The sequence below is a fragment of the Manis pentadactyla genome, chromosome 2, assembly GCF_030020395.1.
Source record: "Manis pentadactyla isolate mManPen7 chromosome 2, mManPen7.hap1, whole genome shotgun sequence".
Lineage (NCBI taxonomy): Eukaryota > Metazoa > Chordata > Mammalia > Pholidota > Manidae > Manis > Manis pentadactyla.
This window is the reverse complement of record NC_080020.1, coordinates 108,277,631-108,302,585: the sequence shown is the minus strand read 5'-3', so window position 1 is coordinate 108,302,585 and position 24,955 is coordinate 108,277,631. Positions and strand designations below refer to the sequence as shown.

Below are 24,955 nucleotides of genomic sequence, written 5' to 3'. Positions count from 1 at the left end.
GAAAAATAAAGGAGAGGAACAATTGCTAATTTTCCCAACCTACTATTACAGGACAGCATTTTACAAACATCTGTCAGTATTTTTGCAACCAGATGTATTAATTACATACATCTTACAGAACCATGGGGAAAAGAGCATATTCTACCCATTTTAAAGATGGAAAATCTGAAGATAAGCTTAAGAAACTTGAGATCACACCCTGTGAGGAAAGGGAGAATGTTAGTGCAAAGAAACCCATTCACAGAATAAATCTCTACTTATACTTCCACTGGAATAATTTGCAAAGTTGTGCTGCCTATACTGAGATGATAAGAGAAAGAAAACCTCTTCCTGCAATATTCCCTACACATTGGTAACTTCTATAAATTCTTTTCTATGTGTTCTCTGGGACCTGGTGCAAACAGTTTTGTTCATATTCTGTATAACTTCTGCAGGAGATCAGGTCCCTCCCAGAGCCAAGTACTGCCAAAGTTTTTTGAGTTCATTCTCTGATTTCAGGTGACTAAGACCCAGCTTAAGCAAAACAGTAGAACTGGCCCATGCACAAACATGGCTGGAGGAAAGTTGACCTCAGGCGTATCCAGAACCAGGAGCACAAATACCACTGGGATGCTCCCTTCCTACAGCTCAGTGTGTTTGAATTTCAGCTTTTTTCTCTCCAACTGGAGCTCACCTGGTAGGGTGCATGCATGCATGTACGTGTGTGTGCCCACACACATCAGTGAAGGGGGGAAACTGGGTGTGTTGGTTCCAGACTCACATTCTTATGGCTTAGTGACTGCAAAGGTATAAGAAAATTGGCTTCTCTCTCCAGTTTTTAAATATGGGAGAAATAAACTAGCTGGTACATCCTGGGTCATTTGCCCACTGCTGGGTATAACCACTATGGACAAAGGAGAGCCACCAAAGGAGACATGTCCTGGGCACACATCCAACCCCTTGGCCAGGGGGTGAGTCTGTTACCAGAACAATGCAGATGCTGGGTAGCCTACCACTAGAGCCACTTCCAAATGCCAGCAAACGCAACACACCACTGGCCAACTAAAGTATGTGTGACCTAAAGTTTGATAAAAGCAAAAAGAATATTAACACATGAAACCTGGGATAATCAATTTTTATAGACAAATAAATAATTGGTCTGACAAGGAGAAAAGTCAGAATTTATTTGGGTAAATATTTCACTTGTTCTTTTATGAAGGATAGTATCTTTTCTTTGGTAAGATAAAAAGAAAAGAAAAACTAGATTACAAGCAGTAAAGTGTGCTGACTTTATTGTAGGCCATTCCACCAATCTTTGTTGTTAGTCTCATGTTTAGTCACACTGTTGTGGAATGAGAAAAAAGAGCAATCACACCAATCTATATCAATTCAAAATATTTACTGTATTTCTTAACATTCACGGTACTCTTTAATCAAGAATATACAGTCATCTACTTAGATTTTGACACTCAAAATTGGGAACATTCTTAGAATCACATTATTCTAAAGTAACAGTCTGGAATGAGAAGCAGGTAAGTCTGCAAGTATAGCAACCATCAATAACATGCATTTTTCCAAATCATAACTCTAAAAGAGATATATATTATTCTCCTGACATTGCAAAGTCCTTTTTACCAGTACCAGGAGAATATGCATTCAACAGCCAGCCATAAAGATTATTTTACATATAGAGTGTGATACTCTCAAAAAAGCCTCTCTCCTCCTTTTAATACTGTTTATGACACCAATGCAGCTGTACCTGATGGCTTTCAGGTGATGACACCTAATGACACCTGTGAATTCCTCTACCTGGTGGCTGACGAATGATTGATTGCACTATACTATGCTATGTCTACAGGACAGCTGCCTGGCCTGTCCTCAGGTGCCCGTATTTTTCTCCCATTTGATATCCAGGATGCTTGCTATGCTTCCAGGCAACTGTTTGGTACTGAAGACATGGCAGAGGAGAAGTTCCTTATAGAAGTTAATCCACCATGTTTATTTTTTAACAACGAAAGTTCACAGCTCTTCAGATCCTGAATTTGGTTTATCATTATTTCCTCTATTAGGATAAAGCTGAAGTAAAAGTACTTTGTTCAAGAAAGTAGCCTAGGCAGCAGTAAGAACACTGTTCTATAGAAAAAGGCATTCAATATTTAGAAATATGAAAGCGCCCCCCACCCCCAACCCTTTTTTAAAACACTGCTGTCATTGTGACTGGATGGATTCATGGTGAATCATCCTACAGTCCCTCTTGGCTTTGTACAAGTAGCCCACTGGGCCTGAATGATATAGAGAAAACTCTTTCAGATACATAGGAATATAGCACTGTTTTAAAATGAGAAAAATGGCTAGACCAGTTATGATTATAGCCCTTTTCCTATAATAAACCTTCATCTTTGGCAATGCATGGTTGGTTGGTTGGTTGGTTGGTTTATAAAGGCAACTTCCTGGTGGGATGTCAGCCCCTATAGATCCTATACCCATCAGCCCCTCCCACAGTCAGTTACTTCTCCCACACAGATGTTCCTATTTGCCTTCATGGGCACCTATATAGTTACAAAAAGTGAGGGAGGAAGAGAGATGTCCTACTGACACATGATGTAATCATTAAATCAGGGGCCTGCAAAAGCAAAGTCAGAGGAGGCTGAAGGAAAAACAGTCATTAAGACAGCATTTCTCCTAATCCAAACTCATGTATACGCTCTCTCTCAGGACTAATATAATGCTGCCTTGGGTATAATCTGGGCTATTTTTCCCCCTCATTCTTCTTTCTCTGCATGTCATGATTTAGTTAGGAGGGCCAGCAAATCAATGAAACACTTCCTAAGGGCCCATCTTGGCACAAACTGCACACAATTTAGTGTACATACCACAGAAGATGAAGATAAATCCAATGTGAGCACCAACTGTAATGATAGCCTTCTTAGCACTTATAAAACAATCAAGATAATCGTTTATATTTTTTCTTTCTGATATTCATTAAAATGTCACAGCATACTTGAGAGAACAAAGTCTATACGGCTGCACAAAGCATAAAATGATAGCAGGAAATGTCAAAAACTGCATGTTGAATATACAATTATGATTACTGATGTCATTTCAATGAAATCCTATGAGATCAAAATGAAAAACACATAGCCTGGGACAAATGTCTATTCCACATTTCAAGTTGAAATCTGCTGCATTGGCATGAGATTTGGTGAAACCTGGTAAAAGAAAAAGAAAAAAATAACCAAATTATGAAAAGCCTCATGGTATTTGCATCTCTCCTATAAATTTCCAAACCTGAAAGATATAGGAAACATGTAGCATTGCCATGGCCATCACCTTAAGCTGCCTCATTATTCTCCATTCTGAACCCCTGAAATGGAGAACTTCTTTACTACTGACATTGTATTTAGGAGTTTCCCACCTTCTTGCATTATAGCTCCTAAATTAGGCGTCACCAAGACTGGTAACAGGGAGAGCGTAGAAGCAGAGGGAGACAGAGAAAGGGTCCTGATATCTAAGCTCTCTACTGAATGGACCAGAGCGCTGAAAGTGATGCTTCTGAGACCTCACTCAAAAACAGAGATACAAATTAAGTGGCAGGTCTCAAAATCCTCAAAGTGGGCCCAGTCACAGTTTTGTTGAGACACTCAGTGTAGTCTTTGGATTAACTAGATACATACGTTGGTGAAGAGATGTATGATAAATAACAAATTTTATCAGAAATTTTGGAATCAGAATAAAAATTACATAAAGGCAATGAAAAAATTTCAAATTATTACATAAAGGAGGTAAGAGTGTGAAAAATAATAGTAAACAAATGAACAAAGTAAGTCATGGGAACTAAAAGTACAGGATAGGGAATTCAGTCAATAATATTTTAATATCTTTGTATGGTGACAGTCACTACACTTACTACACTCATTGTGTTATTTCATAATATATGTAATTGCTGAACTTTCCATGTTATATTCCTGAAACCAATATAGTGTTATATATCAACTATACTTCAACAAAAAAAAATAAATGTTGACTAAATTATGTTTAAGGTACAGAACAGCCAATGCATTCCTAAGAGTCCTGAAGCAGAGAAAAATGAGGACAGGTCTACATTTAATGGTTGAGCTGATAGAAGAAGAAACCTAAATGTAAGTGGTCTTGCTTAACTTTGACAGCTCTTTTAAGGTGAATGACAGATACAGATTTTTTAATTCAATCTGGCAAATACGCACTGAGTCCCATGGAAAGCACAGCTATATATATTAAAAACTTGGTGAGTTTTTTGAGCCTCTCAAGGATATGGCAATAGAAGTGGGTCTAAGAGGCATTCTGCCAAAATAAAGAGTTAATATTTTGCTAAATTAATGAATGAACAAATGAGTGAGTGGATTAGATCAGCTTCAAAGAACCAGAAGAAAGGTTTCTAACAGAGGTTATGTCAATATTAAAAATAGAAGGAAAAAGGAATTATTTGGCCTTGCTGAGGTTAAAGATTTTTAGTTCATTTATAAATTGTTTCTGTATTAACTCTTCACAATGCCAAGAGTTTCTGCCCTCTTTCCATTTTTCTACTAAAAGAATGACATGACCAGGAAACAAAGAGATTTGGTATATGGCTTGGTATATAAAGCTCAGGATAAAGGAGAGCTCCTCCAGACTTGTCAGTTCCAGGAGCAGACAGGTAACAGTAGAGAAATAATAGACATATAATAAACAGCCCACAGCCACAGCCCACATTTGCACAGATCTTAAACTCTACTGAAAAGAATAAAACACTTATGGGCTCTTAGAATTTAGAGAGTGTGTCTCACAAACAATCCATTTTCTTTTTTTAAACAACAGAGCATCTGTGGAAATAATTTAATGAAAAAAAAAATTTTTTTTTAAACAGATCATTTCCAATAATGCTTTATAGGATATCCTTTAAAAGGAAACTGGACACCTTAATTTTTTAACTAAACATATGATTTTTCTTCCTTGTCATGTTAGCCTCATTTTGAGCTCTTAATACCATTTATATCCTCAATGTGGAAACTGGCTTTTATCAGAAAAGAAGATGAAGCTTTATGTAGATTGACCTGGCCTGTCTCTTTGTAATGAAAAACATTTCATAAACCACCATTTTTCATTCTATTATCCCACAGTCTCATCAACTTTGTAAGCCCATGCAAACTGAAGCAGATAATCCTGCCAAGGTGATCTACAGGCCAAGCACAAAGACTATATGATTTTAAGTGTAGGGGATAAGCCAACAATTTGTCTTCCCAGTCCACTGAAATCCCGAGCCTATATGTTTAATTCTGGTACAATGCCAGGTCACTGTAGATATTAAGTGTATAAATTTATTCAACTTGGCAAAAAATGGATAGAGCTGACTTCTTTCAGATTCCACTACAAACGTATAAATAAGCAGTATTCTTAGTTAATTGTTTGCCATTGATGGTTTAGATGTATTCCTCCTTGTAGAATAAGACCAAGGTCCTTGGGAGTAGGAACTATATCAATCTGTTCTATTTTATTCACATTTCATTGTTTGATATGGGACATACACTGGGTGTTTAATAAATAATCATGGATACTAGTGACTTCTGGAAGTTTCTTTTACCACATGATGTTCAAATACAGATTTATTTTAATTTTTTAAGCTAAACAATAAATACAAAGAAAATATTCTATTTCAAACTAGATCCACAGACATATATGGTAAAGAAAAACATATTTTATGTAACTTAGGTATGCATCAAAAAAGAAAGAAATGAATAAAGAACTGAATTAACTATTCATTGGAAAAAGATATTTTGGAGATGATGGTATTTAAACGACAGAATGTCACCTTTTTAAAAAATTTTTACTTTGGCCCATCAAGTAACTGGCAGCAACATACTGACTGAAATAACTATGGTGAAAAATAAAGAAAATTGACATTTTTATTAGCTTGTCATAGCTTTAATATGAGGAAATGTTAACAAATTTTCACAATTACTTTGACTTAGGTTTTTACCTTTTTCCTTTGTTATGCAACAACCTGGCTGGTCTAATCCTTTCTAGAATATTCACTTCCAATTATACAGTAAAAACTGAGTGGGCCTTTTCTCTAACAGAAATCTTGAGTAACTTGTATATATAGTCATATATAGAGTCAAATTACTGCTACCTATGTAATAGTAATCTTTTAGAATATTTTCTGAATTATGACATGGAATACCTTCTGAATTATCAAATAAAAAATGATATCCTCAATCTACTTTTATTATTAACTCTATCTGATTGATGACCCAGCTATTAAACAGAACATTTTACCAATCAGAGCATTCCAGTCCCTAGACTGTAATTACAGATAAACTATTTGCTAAATGTGATTTTTCTCTGTCAGGGTCTAAAGAGACGCCATTGATCATCAGATCTTCAAAAACTAGGTCTTTTGTCTAGATGGTTCAGCTCATACACCTTTTCATTTTCAGGACAACACTGACATACAAATTAACATTTCATCTCAACAGCCTAATTTGTCAGAAACAAAATTACAGGTCAGCATCAAAAGTGAGGGGGTGGTACAGTAATAAAAAAGGGACCATAGAGATATGTTTTAATGTATTAAGATATGGAAACTAGCACTTTAAAAAAAGGCAGAAATAGTAAAAATCTATCTTCATCATTTCTGACTTACCTACTTGAATAAAAAGAATAATGAGGGCCTTCCTTTTGCATGCTCTCTTTTGCAACAAAAACTGAACATTCTATGAATTTCAAAAATGCTACCTGATAAAGAAAAGGTTAACTCATCCACATAGAGAAAAAATATAAAGAATAGCTGATTAAGAAGAATTGTTTGCTTTTATTTAGAGTAAGGAATTCTAAATAGTTAAAGTATAAACAAATTTCATTTTTTTTCCCCTAAGGTTATTGGGAAGCTAATTAAAGATGGGCTTTTCATGCAAGGTATTGCTGGCAGACTTCTTTTTTCCAAAGGGAAATTTGAACAAGGTTAATGGAAAAAGACCTACCAGAAACAGTTATATGTGGATAATGAAATTATGCAGCAAAATTGTTTTTACAGAAATTTGTCATGCACTAATAGTTACCAGCCAAGCATGCAGTAGCTAAGGAAGAAATGTATGAAATTTATGTCTGATTTATCAAGTAAGTTTTGTTAATTACTTTCTCCAGGATGGGTAACTGCAGCACTTCTTCTCATTATAAATATATTTCATTTCAACTCATAAATCTGATCTTAAAAAGGTATGTAAGAAGCAAATTGTTGTCCTTCATTTTTTTTAGAGACATTTCATCTTTACTTCTGATTAATTTCAAGTGGGCTAAGCCATTCTCTCAACCCTCATTAGGCAGGTGATTAGTGATTTATAAACAAGCACTTACATTAAAGGGTGATTATTTATAGTGTATTACATAGGGTTTATATAGTATTAATCTCTTTGCTTTAAAAAGGCATTTGGGGTTTTCTTAAATGGATACTCCCTTGATGTGCTTATTTGCTTTATAAGTCTCAGTTTTTATGCACTAAGTTTTTCTTCAAATGCAGGATACACCTATTTTGGACTATAAATCTGAGGGCGTAGAAAGTCAATATTCTATTACCTTCAATGGATGGAATGATCAGGCATAGAAATGAATCAGAGAAAGCCATAATAGATGAATTTGAAAATAAGGAAGTATCATTTCTTCATGTGTGGGTGGCTCTCACTTTTGTGTTAAGTTTAGCCACAGTTGATAGGTAACCTAAGAACTGAAGATTCCAAGGGACTTTACAGAAAGTTTCAAAGAGTTTAAGTTCAACCTTCTGTTTCCAGCAGCTCCTGGTGGTTCCTCCCCCTCTGCTACTGACTTCTGAGCCAAATCTGGCCCGTGAGTCAGAGCCCGTTCCTGCTCCCACCTGCTCTCATCTGAAGGCACCCTTCCTTCCACTCTGTTCTCTGCAAAGGTCAGCTCCAAATGACCACAAATTAATGGTTCATGTCCTGTAAATACCCACTGATCAAGCTCATGATATAGGATAAGTGGTTGGATTTGTTCACAGAAACACTTACTGCAAAACCACACCCAGTGATCTTTTTTATGTCATCCACTGTCAGACCTTCCCAGAGTTCAATGAGAGTCAGCCCTTTCTTGTTGTCCACATCAAACACAGCCTGTTGGAGTCAAGAAAATGACAGTGACAATCTCTACCACAGTAATTATTTAATAACACAAAACAAAAATAGCATCTTAAGTTGTTAAAGGAGAAACAAGACCCAGAACAAGACTGAAAATCATCAATGAAAACATGTTGACCGTAACTATTTAATTTTGGTGAGAATAAATACCAGCTCCCTCATGGGCAGTTCACTGTGGAGCACAGCTGCTGATGCCAGAAAACAAATGAGTGTTGGCTATTGATGGTATTTGCTATTTTGCCTAATTTTTTTAAACTACTTCCCTTTTGTTAGATCTAACACTTTTGGTCAAAATTTCAATTAAATGATTAATAGTGATCCAAAGAAAGAAAGAAGTGAAGAAAAGTGAAAGCACAGGGATGGTGAAGAAAAAGTTGGTCAGTGCTACTTGATAAGGAGTTAACAGGAAATTAAACATGCTGAAATGGCCAGGAGTAATTATAAAGGGTAGTTGTTCTGGCCCTGAAAGACCCCCACTCTGCTGAGTTTAAAATTAAAATTCTCCCTTTAAGTCCTCTGAATACACGTAGGTCCAAGAGGCTAGCTCCAGAATATCCCTCTGATATGCAAAACAAAGATGCTTATGTTTGGAACAAGCACGAGAAGGCCAACTTCACCTTAAATGTTCCATTGCAACATTCTGGTTACTAACACCAGGTGATAGCAGTGTCAACTGGGACACCTTGACCTCAGCAGGTAGACTCAACCTGTTGTCTCTGGTTTTGAACACATGCTGTTACATTTAGTAATATGACAACTTGAGTCATTTACTATAACTTCCTACTCAGGAATTCTTCAAAACATTCTTCTGAGAGGTCACTGGGGTTCTGCTTAGAAATTTCTAGTGGCACAAGGCTCACTTGTCTCAAGGCAGATTGTCTACTGGTGGGAAGCTCTACCCATCAAAGCCAAAACCACTTCCCTATGATTTAACTCACTGGTCTACCAGTTGTCCTCTAGAGCTGTTAGTTTTCTCTTCCTCAGACTTAAATATTATGTTTCCCAGATCATCTTTCTCTTCTACATTTACCTTGAATTCAACTATTATTGGCAGATATACACTATTTATTTTCAGATAGCTTGGAAGCCAAGCCCTGAACTGTCATTTTTAAACACACTCCTGGTTGGGTGGCTAATAGGAAAACAGTAACAGAGAGTAAAGAGCCCTGGCTTTCAAGCTGGACTAGTATTCCAGTTCTGCTGCACACTAGGCATGCAGTCTTTAGTGAAGCTTCCATATCTGTAGATGGATATCAAAAAACCCACTTTCCAAGATTGTTATAAAGGAGAAATATAATAACAGACATCCTTTGAGCACATGGCATCATGCCTGGGACACAGCAGGGACAGTGTACAGATATATTCTTTCTCCTTAAATAGCTTAACTTATTGTCATTTGTATGTGAACCCAACTTAAAGACCTGAAATGTTTATTAGTCTCCAGTTAATCGTTATTTTTCTAGGGAAATATCTAGGGAACCAGTGGTACTTGCATTCTCTGTTTGTTTGATGAATTCACAGATAACATGGTTGGTTTTGGTGGAAAAGGTAATTTAAACTGAGGAGGAAATATTTCAGTTAACTACTTTTTTGTTTGCACATTTTTATGTTCCTAAAAACAAACAAACAAAAAAAAAAAACCCTTTTTTCCCAGGAGAAATATGTGTTTTCAGAGGGGAAAAAAATAGTCACTTAGAAATGTCTGTATGCTGCAATAGCATATTTAATTCCAAAATGACAATTTGAAAAATTTTTTTAATGGACACTTTTCCTTTGCAGAAAATGTGTCCAGAGCACTATTAATACCGATTTTCTTTTCCCTTGCATTCTGAATAACTGTAAACTTATCAAAATAGAACAAATAAAACAAAAAGAGCATCTAGAACATATTATTAAGAAAAAGCAGGGTAGGGATTTGGGGAGAAGATGGCTGTGCTATTATGAATATAAGTGATCAGGAAGATAAAATTTATGGGAAATTGAATTATTGCTTTTAAAAGAATTTACTAACACCTTTATCAAACCTTAATTAGCTCTCATTTGGGAACCCGAGTATCTATTACTAAAATGAAAGAAATTTACTTTAAAAATATTTAGGAAGATTTCCATGTACTGGTAGAAAATGTAAACTTGATAAAAATGGAGACTAAAATCTGAAAGCTACAAAAAGCTTGTTCAAGCAGCAAGACTGATATTGCACCCATTGTATTTGTTTTATACATGAGTAAGTTAATTATTTTATCACTACCATAAAAGGCTACATTATGGATAAAGCCATTAATCACAGCCCAGGTGTAAATAAGGAAGGCGTCTTTCATAACCTCATTCTAGCACCACCACTAGGAAATCAGCATCACTGCATCTCCAAAGCATCTTTTAAACAGCAAACTAATGGAATTCTCCTTAAAAGCTGAAAATGGAATTTTAGTCCCATATCTGTTATGGAAGGACTATACACATTAACTGCCATTAAAGACATTGTTGCATTCTCATTCACTCACTCAACAGATATTTATTGAGCCCCTACAGGGGTAAACATGCACTGCTTTTCATGAGGTATCCAAAGTTCCCTTCTTAGCTGCCTTTCACTTTACTCATTGACATGTACCATGTCATCCATAGTTAAGGGTCCAATTATACCCCTGTGGTAATAACTTCCACAAGTCTGTTACAGTACTGACTTCTCTTCTAAGCTCCAGATGTACACCTCCCCTTGTTTATCAGAGATCTCTAACTGGATGTTCAGGATCTTAATTTCTTTAGGAATATCAAACTGAGGATGTCCAAACTGAACCTATTCATTTCCTGACTCCCAATGCTCCTCTCTTTCTCTTTCTAGAGCCCCAGGCTTTACCAAGGATACAACAGGTCAACTATCTCCTCTATCCAGAAAACTCAGGAATCACCGCTGCCTTGGCAACTGTGTCCAATTCATCATGACTTGAGTATATCTCCTAAAGTTCTCAAATCTCTCGTTTCGTCCTGTGATTTAGAATCCTGATACTTCTGGCCTACATCACCAAAGAACTCTGTCTCATCTCTTTCACCACTACTCTATGTAAAAGCTACAGTGTTCTTTCTAAAATGCAAATCTAATCAATTGTCACCAGCTACTAAAAGATGGTTGATGGGTTCACAATCGCCTTCAGATAAAACCCAAATTTCTTAACAAGGTATTCCCATTCCTTCATAATTTGGCCCCCCAACTTTCTTTTCGACCTTAGCCTTCAGAATCTGGTCACACCCTCACTGCAACTGTTCCATTTGCAGGTCCTTGAGTAGACTGTGTTTTCTTAATACCTGCGTGACTCTGCCTGTGTTCTTTCCTTTGCTGGAAGGGCCTCTTCAGTCTTATTCTCACTTATAAAACTCCTCCTTATCTTTTAAGACTTACCACTCAATCTGTCAATTTTCTAGTCAAGAAAAGCATAGCATAGCATATTTATTCAACAAGCATCCACTGTGCATGGACAAGCACCCTGCTAAGTGTTGGATCAACAATGAGGAGTGAGACAGGCAAAGCTAGAGGTTATTTCAATATGGTGGTCAGTGCTAAGTGAGGTACCAGGATTCAGGGATGTACCAAAAGACTCAAGGATAGGGCAAGAAAGAAATATATAGCTAAGACATAAAAGAAGAGCAGGAATTAGTCAGATGGAGGGGGTGAAAAGAGCATTCCAGGGAGAGAGGATGTGAAGAGTCCCAGAAGAACATGGCCAGGGAGAATACAACAGAATCCACAGCATTTGAGTAGCGCTGGAGTGGAGAGAATGTTAAGGTGGAAAGTGAGAAACTGACACTGGAAAAGTAAAGGCACAGACTGTGAAATACCTTGCAAAACACATTAAAGGCTTATATTTGATACCACCTAGAAACTTTCCACAACTCTTGATACCACCTAGAAGCTTTCTGTAACTCCCCCAGGCTGTTAAACAGCCTTCCTATAAGCCTCTGGCGTGTATCTCTATCACAGCCTTGATCACATTTGTCACTCCGGCTGCTGGGATGACAGATGTCCACCCCTCCGGAAATGTGCTCCTTGGGGACAGGCATTGTCCTCCTTGCTGTAGCCCACTGTTGGGAATAATCTGGTTCGCAGAAGATGCTTATAAAATAGTTATTAAATGAATTAATGTATAAAACAACAATGTGGATGGAGACAAAGGAATGTAAGTTTTTTTTAATGGCAGTAAAGTTAAATAACAATCTATGTCATAAGAAAATGTAGGTATTAGACCTTAAGTATCAAAAGGAATGGTGGACCACTCTGAGGATGAAATTATGAGTGCTAAGATGCTCAGAAATCTCCTCATGATGAAGATAGAAATTGCATTAGAATTAAAGGATGGTAAGAATTGGGGAGGCAGAGTCGAGTGGGAAGTATTGCTGGTAAAAGCACTGAATTGGTAAGAATGAGGGCAAAGCAACAGGGATGGGGGAGGGGGTAGAGGACTTACTTAGAAGAGAAGATCTGAGTGGCAGGAATATTGCTGGAATTATCCTCAGAAGCTCTACCACTCTACTTTATTAAAGAAGACACAATTAATGACTGCTTTGACTTTATTTTCAAAGATCCAAAAATATGGATTCCTTTCAACAAGTCCTGCCCATAGTTTTGGAGGGATTCAATAAATGCTAAGACTCAGGGAATAAGTGGTAAGATAAAATACTCTTTTTTATCTACTTGTTCTTTTCTGCAAGTCATCTTTATTGAACTGCACATAAACAGTCCCAGGGGAAGGCACCATATAGGACAGAATGCTCGTTAAAATGTGGCTTCTGGTAAGTATTATGAACCTTCTAACCTACTTAAAAGGGCTGCTTTAGGGCACTTTGTACCACACTTCAATGAGGGCTAGTGAGTCAAATTAGTGCTGAGACACTACGGCCACAGCTCTTAGCAAGAGGAATTATCATCAGGAGAAAAAAAGCCAAACAAACCTTGGTATAGATAATCTGGTTTGTGGTTTCATCGAGATACTGAATCAAGAAAATGACATCCTCTTGGCACACTTATGAAAATTGTATCATTCCCACATCCCAGGTTCAGATCTGGGTCACTAGGGTGACTGTAGGCAACTGCCAGTGAGGCTTTTCTCTGATGCAAGGAGCTTTCAGCTCTACCATTGGACAGTATTTTCTACATAAGGAGAAAAAACCTAGAGGGGCACTAAAATGGCTGCTGTGTTCAGAAGTCCACTTATAAAAGAGGGCTGAAAGCATGCAAGAGCCATGGGATGGATTCCTTAGCTCACCATGGAGCCCATACTGCAATCTAACCCAATTGTGAACCCAAATGACTGAAACCCAATTTTGACTGAGTTTCCTATAGTGAAATCCAGCAGTGTAGACTGGTGATTTGGGAAAACAAAGAAGAAAGTTAGGAATGATAAATATATTCTTAACTTCATATATATCATCCAGCTTAGACATCTTTATAGTCCTCGTAAAAGAGTTAATAAAACTTTTCTTTTATTGTATTATAATATCAAGGTTACCAAGAACAGTAGTTCAATTTTGTAGTGTATTTACAGAGAGTTGCACATTAGAATTCTAATTTAGAAGCATTAAACTAATGAAATTTCCTCTTCAGTTTACCCACAGACTAAAATAATCCAATGTAAAACACTTTCAGAAGGTAACAAAAAAATCTTCGAAAACACTCATAAATTTTAAAACGCAGTGATAGACCTTAGAGGAAATAAAAAAAGAAAGGCACTTTACCTTTTCGGTAATGATGCGGTTAACACATTGCTTTCCAGTCAGTGGCAATGTACACTTCTCCATGATTTTATATGCATTTCCCTGATATAAAGAAGAAACATCAGAAAGAGTAGTTAGGGTCCAATTCTTATTTAGAACTGGTGTAACTATAGGACAAACAAGAACTATTAGAGAAATTGTCTTCTAGTACAGGTGTTTCAAAGTTTTTGCACAGTCATGCTTTTATTTTCTTTCTGGAGGCAGTTTCTGTCCCTAAATTAATTTAGGGAGAATGTCAAATAATAGGCAAAGGTGTAACTGATTTAGCTGGGAAACACTCTGCCCCAGATTTGACCTATTAAGTCTCAGTTCCTGTATCACCTAGTCAGAGATCTCACTTTTAACATCCTTCTTACTCCTCTCTTCCAGGGAATGGTCTTGGTGACAAATATAAGCTATTATTCACCAAGGATAGCAAGCATATGTGAACACAATTCATAATCACCCTTTTTTTAAAAAACTAACTTTACTTGTTAAACAAGTAAAATATACTCAGAAAACAGCAGTGCCTTGCCTCCCTTCCTTACCCATAGACCTGCTCTCAACAGGAATCAATTTCAATTTCTTTTAGCATTTTCTTTTCTACTTGGACACATTTACTTCTTACCTTTTCATTTCTAAATATTATGTTTGCTCTGCTACTTTTTGATTGATCAATTTTCAGATATTACCTACTAACTTCTTATTGTGGCGAATGAAGACTTAACTCTCTTGCAAACCCCCAACCTCCTTCACTAGCTCCCACTCTCTTGTAGAACTATGTCACAGTTTGTAGTTAACTCCGTAGTCAGAGTTTACATCATTCTGACTGAATGACCATGTCAAACTGTTAATGCTGGGCCAGGCAGCGTAGTACACCATGACTACAGCTACTTGTTTCTCCTGGAATTTGTCTGAGCCTCAGTCTACTCATTAGTAAAACAAGTGAGTGGGTCTAAATCTACATATTCTTTCAAAGTCTTCTTTTAGCCACAGTACCTTTTCTTCAAACATAAAATAAAAGGGGGATTTAAAGTAGGAGGCGGATTTTCACCCATTAACCCTCTTCCTCCAATCTTGCCCCATATAGAGGTGGTTCCTGAGCACGTCTATGGAGCACAGTTGAAACATTAGCTCTGATGATCTGATTATGATTATGATTAAGTTCTGTTCTAAGTATCAAGCACCAGGAGCCTAAACTAGATTTTCCCTTAAGGCTAAAGATAACCTATCATACTCTAGATGATCTATTAAAAATGGCAAAATGCATCTTGCTTCTTTTGGATCTAAAAGCACAACATGTGTCCCCATCACCTTTAGCCTTCTCAGCGCTTTACTACTAAAATATGCACCTGTTACCAAGTTTATATCTCTCTCAAAACTACTGTCAGACCGAGTGTATGGTCAGAGGCAAGGAATTTCAAATAACTAGGTTTGATTAAGATTTTACTCCTCGTGATAACCTGTCAACTCACCAAAGCACCAGTAATTGAAAGGTTTTAAGTGTACTTAACCCAGTACATGGCACAAAAAGTATTTAGTATTTTTTGAACGAATGAATGGTAAGAGAAATGGAAGTCTGCTAGGAACCTTGGATGGATTTCAAAAGAAGACAAACTCTATTACTTTAATTTAGCCAAAACGATGGCTAAATACATATAAAGTGAATAGACATTACACCTTTAATAATAAGTTATATGCTTCTGGATCTAACTGTATAAGAAAAGTTATAACAGTAGAAATAAAACCTCATTTTGACTTCTTTTTTAATGATCCATTTTCCTTTCAAGATTTCAAGGAAAGTTTGCACATGTCACAGAAGCTTAATTAAAGAGCTGAAATTAATGATGAATATTCGAACTTGTATAGTCATCGGGTCTTCTTACATTTAATATAACCCCAGTAAGCCATGTCACAATGAATTCCAGGCCTGCCTGCAAACAACATGAACAATCTGTGGGCCTCTGAAGAACATTTTCTGCAGAGAGCTCCCACTTTGTTCTCATTATGTGAGCAAGATCTACATCTGGTATGGAAGGTGTCACTTGGATTTTAACGAAGAACCAACTCCATTTTAGGAAGAATTATGACTTCAACTGACAGAATCAACTGTGTACTACCAATCGAGACATTTTATAGGCCAGTTTCCATATAAAGACTATAGCACAGCGGTTAAGAGTATAGGCTGGAGCCAAAGAACCTGAGTGTCAAATCTGGCTCTGGTCCACACTGACAGCACAAGGTTCCTGGGTCTGCACTTCCCCATCCACCTTAGCTCATGGGGTTACCACAAGGCTCCAATGAGATGCACGTGTCCAGCATTTAGCAAGTACTCAGTAAATGTTAGCTAGCATTGCTTATATAACCTATACTTAACATTTCTATCCTCTACGAGAGAATGCTTTAGGAGATTTTAAATTCTTATGTGAAGTCGGACATAAAACTGCACAATAAATGGCTTACACACAATTCCTAAGACCCATAAAACTAATGAAACCACAACCAATATTGGGAGGCAAATCATATGGCTGGCCTAGGAAACTGGCACCAAGTGTATTCTTACAGTGAGAACAATGCAGCTAGATGACTCCATTCACATTTAGCTCCAAGACATAACACAGATCAAGGAAAAATGAAAATGAGATGCAGAAAGATTAAAGAATGTCACAATTTCAATATTCAACAATAGGTTAGCTTTGAAGCCAAAATATGACTAACTCCCACTTTTGCACTCTATTCTAACCATGCTGGGCTGAGCCTTACAATGTGGTATGGCAGCTGCATAGATTAATGATTCACAAAGAAGGAACAATTGCTGAGTTTTTAACACTTAAAAATAAATCCTTAAAAAAGGATGCAGTGTAGTGTAATAGCAAAGAACACTATTATTAGGAGTCCAAAGACCTGGTTTTTCATCTTAACTGTTCCATTTAATAGTCATTTGGTCCCGTAAGTTTTTGGTGCTGTAGTTTACTCTTTGATGGCCTTGTCTTCTCACCTGATCACTGTAGGAATCAAATGAAATGTTCTGAAAGTGCAGTCAACTAGGAGGTGTAGATATTTAGGGTTAGCAGGGCCTTGTACATCTTTATCATTCTGCTTCTTTCTTTCCCCATGGAAAAATGTCAGAAAAGGCAAAGGAATAAATACAAAATATAGTGTTAAAAATGCTCTGACTAGGGGGCGGAAGATGGCGGCGTGAGTAGAGCAGCGGAAATCTCCTCCCAAAACAACATATATCTATGAAAATATAACAAAGACAACCCTTCCTAGAATAAAGACCAGAGGACACAGGACAATATCCAGACCACATCCGCACCTGAGAGAACCCAGCGCCTCGCGAAGGGGGTAAGATACAAGCCCCGGCCCCGCGGGAGCCGAGCGCCCCTCCCCCCAGCTCCCGGCGGGAGAAGAGCAGGCAGAGCGGGAGGGAGACGGAGCCCAGGACTGCCGAACACCCAGCCCCAGCCATCCGGGCCAGAGTGCAGGGCCCTCGATACTGGGAAAACAGGGCAGCAAGAACAGTGAGCAGGCACTGGAGGCTGGGCGACAGAGGACATAAGAAAAGCGCGCGACCATTTTTTTTTTTTTTTGCTTTTTTGCTGCTTTGTTTTGGCGAGCGCTTTTTGGAAGTCTTAAAGGGACAAGGACCCCAATATTAGGGAAACAGGGCAGAAAGACTGGTGAGCAGAGGCCTGAGGCTGGCACCGGAGAATAAAGAAAAACGAACGACCACCTTTTTTTTTTTAATTAAAAAAAATTTTTTTTTTTTTTAATTAAAAAAATTTTTTTTCTTGTTTTTTTTTGTGGTCGTTGTTTTGTTTTGGCGGGTGCTTTTTGGAAGTCTTAAAGGGGCAGGGCGGGCCACTTAATCCAGAGGTAGGGAATCCGGGATCTCTGGGCACCCTAACCCCTGGGCTGCAGGGAGCAGGGAGGCCCCTTACAGAGATAAATAGCCTCCCAGCACCTCCTGCTCCAACGCGACTCCACGACTTTGGAGTAGCTGCTCGAGCCAGGCCACGCCCACAGCAACAGCGGAGATTAACTCCATAGCAGCCGGGCAGGGAGCAGAAACCCTGTCTGTGCGCAGCTGCGCAGCACAAGCCACTAGAGGTCGCTGTTCTCCCAGGAGAGGAGGGCCACAAACCAACAAGAAAGGAAGTCCTTCCAGCCGTCACTCGTCCCAGTTCTGCAGACTATTCCTATCACCATGAAAAGGCAAAGCTACAGGCAGACAAAGATCACAGAGACAACACCAGAGAAGGAGACAGACCTAACCAGTCTTCCTGACAAAGAATTCAAAATAAGAATCATAAACATGCTGACAGAGATGCAGAGAAACACGCAAGAAAAATGGGATGAAGTCCGGAAAGAGATCACAGATGCCAGAAAGGAGATCGCAGAAATGAAACAAACTCTGGAAGGGTTTATAAGCAGAATGGATAGAATGCAAGAGGCCAGTGATGGAATTGAAATCAGAGAACAGGAACGCATGGAAGCTGACATAGAGACAAAAGGATCCCCAGGAATGAAACAATATTAAGAGAACTGTGTGACCAATCTAAAAGGAGCAATATCCGTATTATAGGGGTCCCAGAAGAAGAAGAGAGAGGCAAAGAGATGGAAAGTATCTTAGAAGAAATAATTGCTGAAAACTTCCCCACGCTGGGGGAGGAAGTAATCAAACAGACCACGGAAATACACAGAACCCCCAACAGAAAGGATCCAAGAAGGGCAACACCAAGACACATAATAATTAAAATGGCAAAGATCAAGGACAAGGAAAGAGTGTTAAAGGCAGCTAGAGAGAAAAAGGTCACCTATAAAGGGAAACCCATCAGGCTAACGTCAGATTTCTCAACAGAAACCCTACAGGCCAGAAGAGAATGGCATGATATATTTAATACAATGAAACAGAAGGGCCTTGAACCAAGGATACTGTATCCAGCACGACTATCATTCAAATATGACGGTGGGATTAAACAATTCCCAGACAAACAAAAGCTGAGGGAATTTGCTTTCCACAAACCACCTCTACAGAACATCTTACAGGGACTGCTCTAGATGGGAGCACTCCTAGAAAGAGCACAGCACAAAACACCCAACATATGAAGAATCGAGGAGGAGGAACAAGAAGGGAGAGAAGAAAAGAATCTCCAGATAGTGTATATAACAGCTCAATAAGCGAGCTAAGTTAGGCAGTAAGATACTAAAGAGACTAACCTTGAACCTTTGGTAACCACGAATTTAAAGCCTGCAATGGCAATAAGTACATATCTTTCAATAGTCACCCTAAATGTTAATGGGTTGAATGCACCAATCAAAAGACACAGAGTAACAGAATGGATAAAAAAGCAAGACCCATCTATATGCTGCTTACAAGAAACTCACCTCAAACCCAAAGACATGTACAGACTAAAAGTCAAGGGATGGAAAAACATATTTCAAGCAAACAACAGTGAGAAGAAAGCAGGGGTTGCAGTACTAATATCAGACAAGATAGACTTCAAAACAAAGAAAGTAACAAGAGATAAAGAAGGACACTACATAATGATAAAGGGCTCAGTCAAACAAGAGGATATAACCATTCTAAATATATATGCACCCAACACAGGAGCACCAGCATATGTGAAACAAATACTAACAGAACTAAAGGGGGATATAGACTGCAATGCATTCATTCTAGGAGACTTCAACACACCACTCACCCCAAAGGATAGATCCACTGGGCAGAAAATAAGTAAGGACACGGAAGCACTGAACAACACAGTAGAGCAGATGGACCTAATAGACATCTATAGAACTCTACATCCAAAAGCAGCGGGATATACATTCTTCTCAAGTGCACATGGAACATTCTCCAGAATAGACCACATACTAGGCCACAAAAAGAGCCTCAGAAAATTCCAAAAGATTGAAATCCTACCAACCAACTTTTCAGACCACAAAGGCATAAAACTAGAAATAAACTGTACAAAGAAAGCAAAGAGGCTCACGAACACATGGAGGCTTAACAACACGCTCCTAAATAATCAATGGATCAATGACCAAATCAAAATGGAGATCCAGCAATATATGGAAACAAATGACAACAACAACACTAAGCCCCAACTTCTGTGGGACACAGCAAAAGCAGTCTTAAGAGGAAAGTATATAGCAATCCAAGCATATTTAAAAAAGGAAGAGCAATCCCAAATGAATGGTCTAATGTCACAATTATCGAAATTGGAAAAAGAAGAACAGATGAGGCCTAAGGTCAGCAGAAGGAGGGACATAATAAAGATCAGAGAAGAAATAAATAAAATTGAGAAGAATAAAACGATAGCAAAAATCAATGAAACCAAGAGCTGGTTCTTCAAGAAAATAAACAAAATAGATAAGCCTCTAGCCAGACTTATTAAGAAGAAAAGAGAGTCAACACAAATCAACAGTATCAGAAACGAGAAAGGAAAAATCACGACGGACCCCACGGAAATGCAAAGAATTATTGGAGAATACTATGAAAACCTATATGCTAACAAGCTGGGAAACCTAGGAGAAATGGACAACTTCCTAGAAAAATATAACCTTCCAAGATTGACCCAGGAAGAAACAGAAAATCTAAACAGACCAATTACCAGCAACGAAATTGAAGAGGTAATCAAAAAACTACCAAAGAACAAAACCCCCGGGCCAGATGGATTTACCTCGGAATTTTATCAGACATACAGGGAAGACATAATACCCATTCTCCTTAAAGTTTTCCAAAAAATAGAGGAGGAGGGGATACTCCCAAACTCATTCTATGAAGCTAACATCACCCTAATACCAAAACCAGGCAAAGACCCCACCAAAAAAGAAAACTACAGACCAATATCCCTGATGAACGTAGATGCAAAAATACTCAACAAAATATTAGCAAACCGAATTCAAAAACACATCAAAAGGATCATACACCATGACCAAGTGGGATTCATTCCAGGGATGCAAGGATGGTACAACATTCGAAAGTCCATCAACATCATCCACCACATCAACAAAAAGAAAGACAAAAACCACATGATCATCTCCATAGATGCTGAAAAAGCATTTGACAAAGTTCAACATCCATTCATGTTAAAAACTCTCAGCAAAATGGGAATAGAGGGCAAGTACCTCAACATAATAAAGGCCATCTATGAAAAACCCACAGCCAACATTATATTGAACAGCGAGAAGCTGAAAGCATTTCCTCTGAGATCGGGAACTAGACAGGGATGCCCACTCTCTCCACTGTTATTTAACACAGTACTGGAGGTCCTAGCCACGGCAATCAGACAAAATAAAGAAATACAAGGAATCCAGATTGGTAAAGAAGAAGTTAAACTGTCACTATTTGCAGATGACATGATACTGTACATAAAAAACCCTAAAGACTCCACCCCAAAACTACTAGAACTGATATCGGAATACAGCAAAGTTGCAGGATACAAAATCAACACACAGAAATCTGTGGCTTTCCTATATACTAACAATGAACCAACAGAGAGAGAAATCAGGAAAACAACTCCATTCACAATTGCATCAAAAAAAATAAAATACCTAGGAATAAACCTAACCAAAGAAGTGAAAGACTTATACTCTGAAAACTACAAGTCACTCTTAAGAGAAATTAAAGGGGACACTAACAGATGGAAACTCATCCCATGCTCGTGGCTAGGAAGAATTAATATCGTTAAAATGGCCATCCTGCCCAAAGCAATATACAGATTTGATGCAATCCCTATGAAACTACCAGCAACATTCTTCAATGAACTGGAACAAATAATTCAAAAATTCATATGGAAACACCAAAGACCCCGAATAGCCAAAGCAATCCTGAGAAAGAAGAATAAAGTAGGGGGGATCTCACTCCCCAACTTCAAGCTCTACTATAAAGCCATAGTAATCAAGACAATTTGGTACTGGCACAAGAGCAGAGCCACAGACCAATGGAACAGACTAGAGAATCCAGACATTAACCCAGACATATATGGTCAATTAATATTTGATAAAGGAGCCATGGACATACAATGGCGAAATGACAGTCTCTTCAACAGGTGGTGCTGGCAAAACTGGACAGCTACATGTAGGAGAATGAAACTGGACCATTGTCTAACCCCATATACAAAAGTAAACTCAAAATGGATCAAAGACCTGAATGTAAGCCATGAAACCATTAAACTCCTGGAAGAAAACATAGGCGAAAACCTCTTAGACATAAACATGAGTGACCTCTTCTTGAACATATCTCCCCGGGCAAGGAAAACAACAGCAAAAATGAGTAAGTGGGACTATATTAAGCTGAAAAGCTTCTGTACAGCAAAAGACACCATCAATAGAACAAGAAGGATCCCTACAGTATGGGAGAATATATTTGAAAATGACACATCCGATAAAGGCTTGACGTCCAGAATATATAAGGAGCTCTCACGCCTCAACAAACAAAAAACAAATAACCCAATTAAAAAATGGGCAGAGGAACTGAACAGACAGTTCTCCAAAAAAGAAATAGAGATGGCCAACAGACACATGAAAAGATGCTCCACATCGCTAATTATCAGAGAAATGCAAATTAAAACTACAATGAGGTATCACCTCACACCAGTAAGGATGGCTGCCATCCAAAAGACAAACAACAACAAATGTTGGCGAGGCTGTGGAGAAAGGGGAACCCTCCTACACTGCTGGTGGGAATGTAAGTTAGTTCAACCATTGTGGAAAGCAGTATGGAGGTACATCAAAATGCTCAAAACAGACTTACCATTTGACCCAGGAATTGCACTCCTAGGAATTTACCCTAAGAACGCAGCAATCAAGTTTGAGAAAGACAGATGCACCCCTATGTTTATTGCAGCACTATTTACAATAGCCAAGAATTGGAAGCAACCTGAATGTCCATAAATAGATGAATGGATAAAGAAGATGTGGTACATATACACAATGGAATACTACTCAGCCATAAGAACAGGGCAAATCCTACCATTTGCAGCAACATGGATGGAGTTGGAGGGTATTATGCTCAGTGAAACAAGCCAAGCGGAGAAAGAGAAATACCAAATGATTTCACTCATCTGTGGAATATAAGTACAAAGGAGAAACTGAAGGAACAAAACAGCAGCAGAATCACAGAACTCAAGAATGGACTAACAGGTACCAAAGGGAAAGGGACTGGGGAGGATGGGTGGGTAGGGAGGGATGGGGGGGGAAGAAGAAGGGGAATATTAAGATTAGCATACATTGGGTGGGGGAGAAAGGGGAGGGCTGTACAACACAGAGAAGGCAAGTAGTGATTCTACAACATTTTCCTATGCTGATGGACAGTGACTGTAAAGGGGTTTATAGGGGGGACCTGGTATAGGGGAGAGCCTAGTAAACATAATATTCGTCATGTAAGTGTAGATTAGTGATAGCAAAAAAAAAAAAAAAAAGGGCAGTTCCTGTGTGGTAACCTCCAACGAGTTCTACACAAGGGTATAAAGGGCATATAAAAGTGTAGGCAAAGGGTCTGTTTGTGTTTATACAGAGGATCAAAGCCTAATTGGGCTACCCCGAAAATGAACTAAGATACGATATGAAAAAGAACTTCCAACATCTGCACCCTCTGGAAGACTCATGCCAGAAGATGATCATCAAAAAACCCCAACAAAGATCCACGCACTGCTACAGCTGTAGATGCACTCATCCCACCAGTTCCTGGACCTGCCATGGGAATGAGGAAGGAGATATCGAAGCTGGCCTGTGCATACAGTAAAACAACAAAATTGGACTGGATCTATACTGTTGGAACTCAACCAAGAATTTGGAGAAGTGCAAATTGTAGCGCTCCAAAGTCTTACAACTACAAACTATTTATTGTTAAAAGAACATATGGCATGTGAACAGTCCCCAGGAATGGGTTGTTTTAATTTGTCTGATTTCTCTCAGACTGTTCAAGTTCATTTGGACAATATCCACCATATCATAGATAAGTTTTCACAAATGCCTAAGGTGCCTAACTGGTTTTCTTGGTTTCACTGCAGATGGCTGGTAATTACAGATATGCTTTGGTTATGTAACTATACTCCTATTATGTTAATGTGTGTGTGCAATTTAAGTAGTAGCTTAAAACCTATACATGCTGAAGTTACTCTACAAGAAGATATATCAAAGAAATAATCAATCTTCCCATGTTTTCTTCCGCCTGCTACTTCTATAGCTTTTCTTCTTCCTTCCTAATTACAACCCTTAAATAGAATTCGTGCCTCATATCAAATTTACCGAGTATCATAATTCTTCCAAGTGGTAAAGATACCTCAAGACAAATGCTGGGCATAGAAGCCACAGGGCATAAATATGCAAAGAAGTAAAAAGCTAACTTTTTCAAACAATAAGGCTTCTCTCTCACTTACCAACTTCACATTTCCCTGTATGGCCCCGGAAGATGACTGGTTAGCCAGAGACGGGTAAGATTCCTCAAGGGAGGAACAACCTAAGACAGGCACAGTCGCAGGGGGGCCATCAGGTGAGAAATTGGGGATCAACAGAGGTGAGGCTTAGAACCTCACCCCCCCGTTCTGAGAGAAATCTTCTGCATACGTGGATGTTTTATTGCCCTGCTCTAGCTTGGATTAACACATAGTCTACAGGCACACACCTGATCATCTACATGTGCTCTCTTACAACACTAAACTATGTTTTCTACCTTTATCTTGTATCTACCTACCACTTCAGCATTTTATTAAAAATAATAATAATAAAGAGAGAAATGTGGTATCCACATATAAATCAAGTATAAAAACCAAATCAGTATTCATATTTGAACTGACTGTTTATAGTTCATAATGCATGAGCAAAACCGAAAGTTTCTGTGATGACTGCCCTTGTACTGTTCACTATGTAACTTATTCATTATGTAAGAATTTGTTCTACATGTAAAAACTTGTTTGTTATGCCTCAGAAGATTGGAGACTGACAAAAATTAGGCTTGGGGTGGAATAATGATTGTGCATTGAGCATTGACTCCCCTATACAGAATTTTATTGTCGTTAACAACCATTTGATCAATAAATATGAGAGATGCCCTCACAAAAAAA

General features: G+C 38.2%; 1 protein-coding gene across 1 annotated transcript in view; it reads right to left on the bottom strand.

Annotated features, from left to right (window-relative positions):
• Positions 1-1,363: 1,363 nt before the first annotated feature.
• OXCT1 (3-oxoacid CoA-transferase 1) overlaps positions 1,364-24,955 on the bottom strand; it is a 151,507-nt gene continuing 127,915 nt past the window's right edge. Inside the window, exons 15-17 of the mRNA XM_036910883.2 lie at positions 13,866-13,946; positions 8,016-8,117; positions 1,364-3,188 (exon numbers count right to left, since the gene is read on the bottom strand). Coding sequence (XP_036766778.2) covers positions 3,147-3,188; positions 8,016-8,117; positions 13,866-13,946 — 225 coding nt within the window. The 3' untranslated portion in view covers positions 1,364-3,146. The remainder of the gene's footprint in view (positions 3,189-8,015; positions 8,118-13,865; positions 13,947-24,955) is intronic.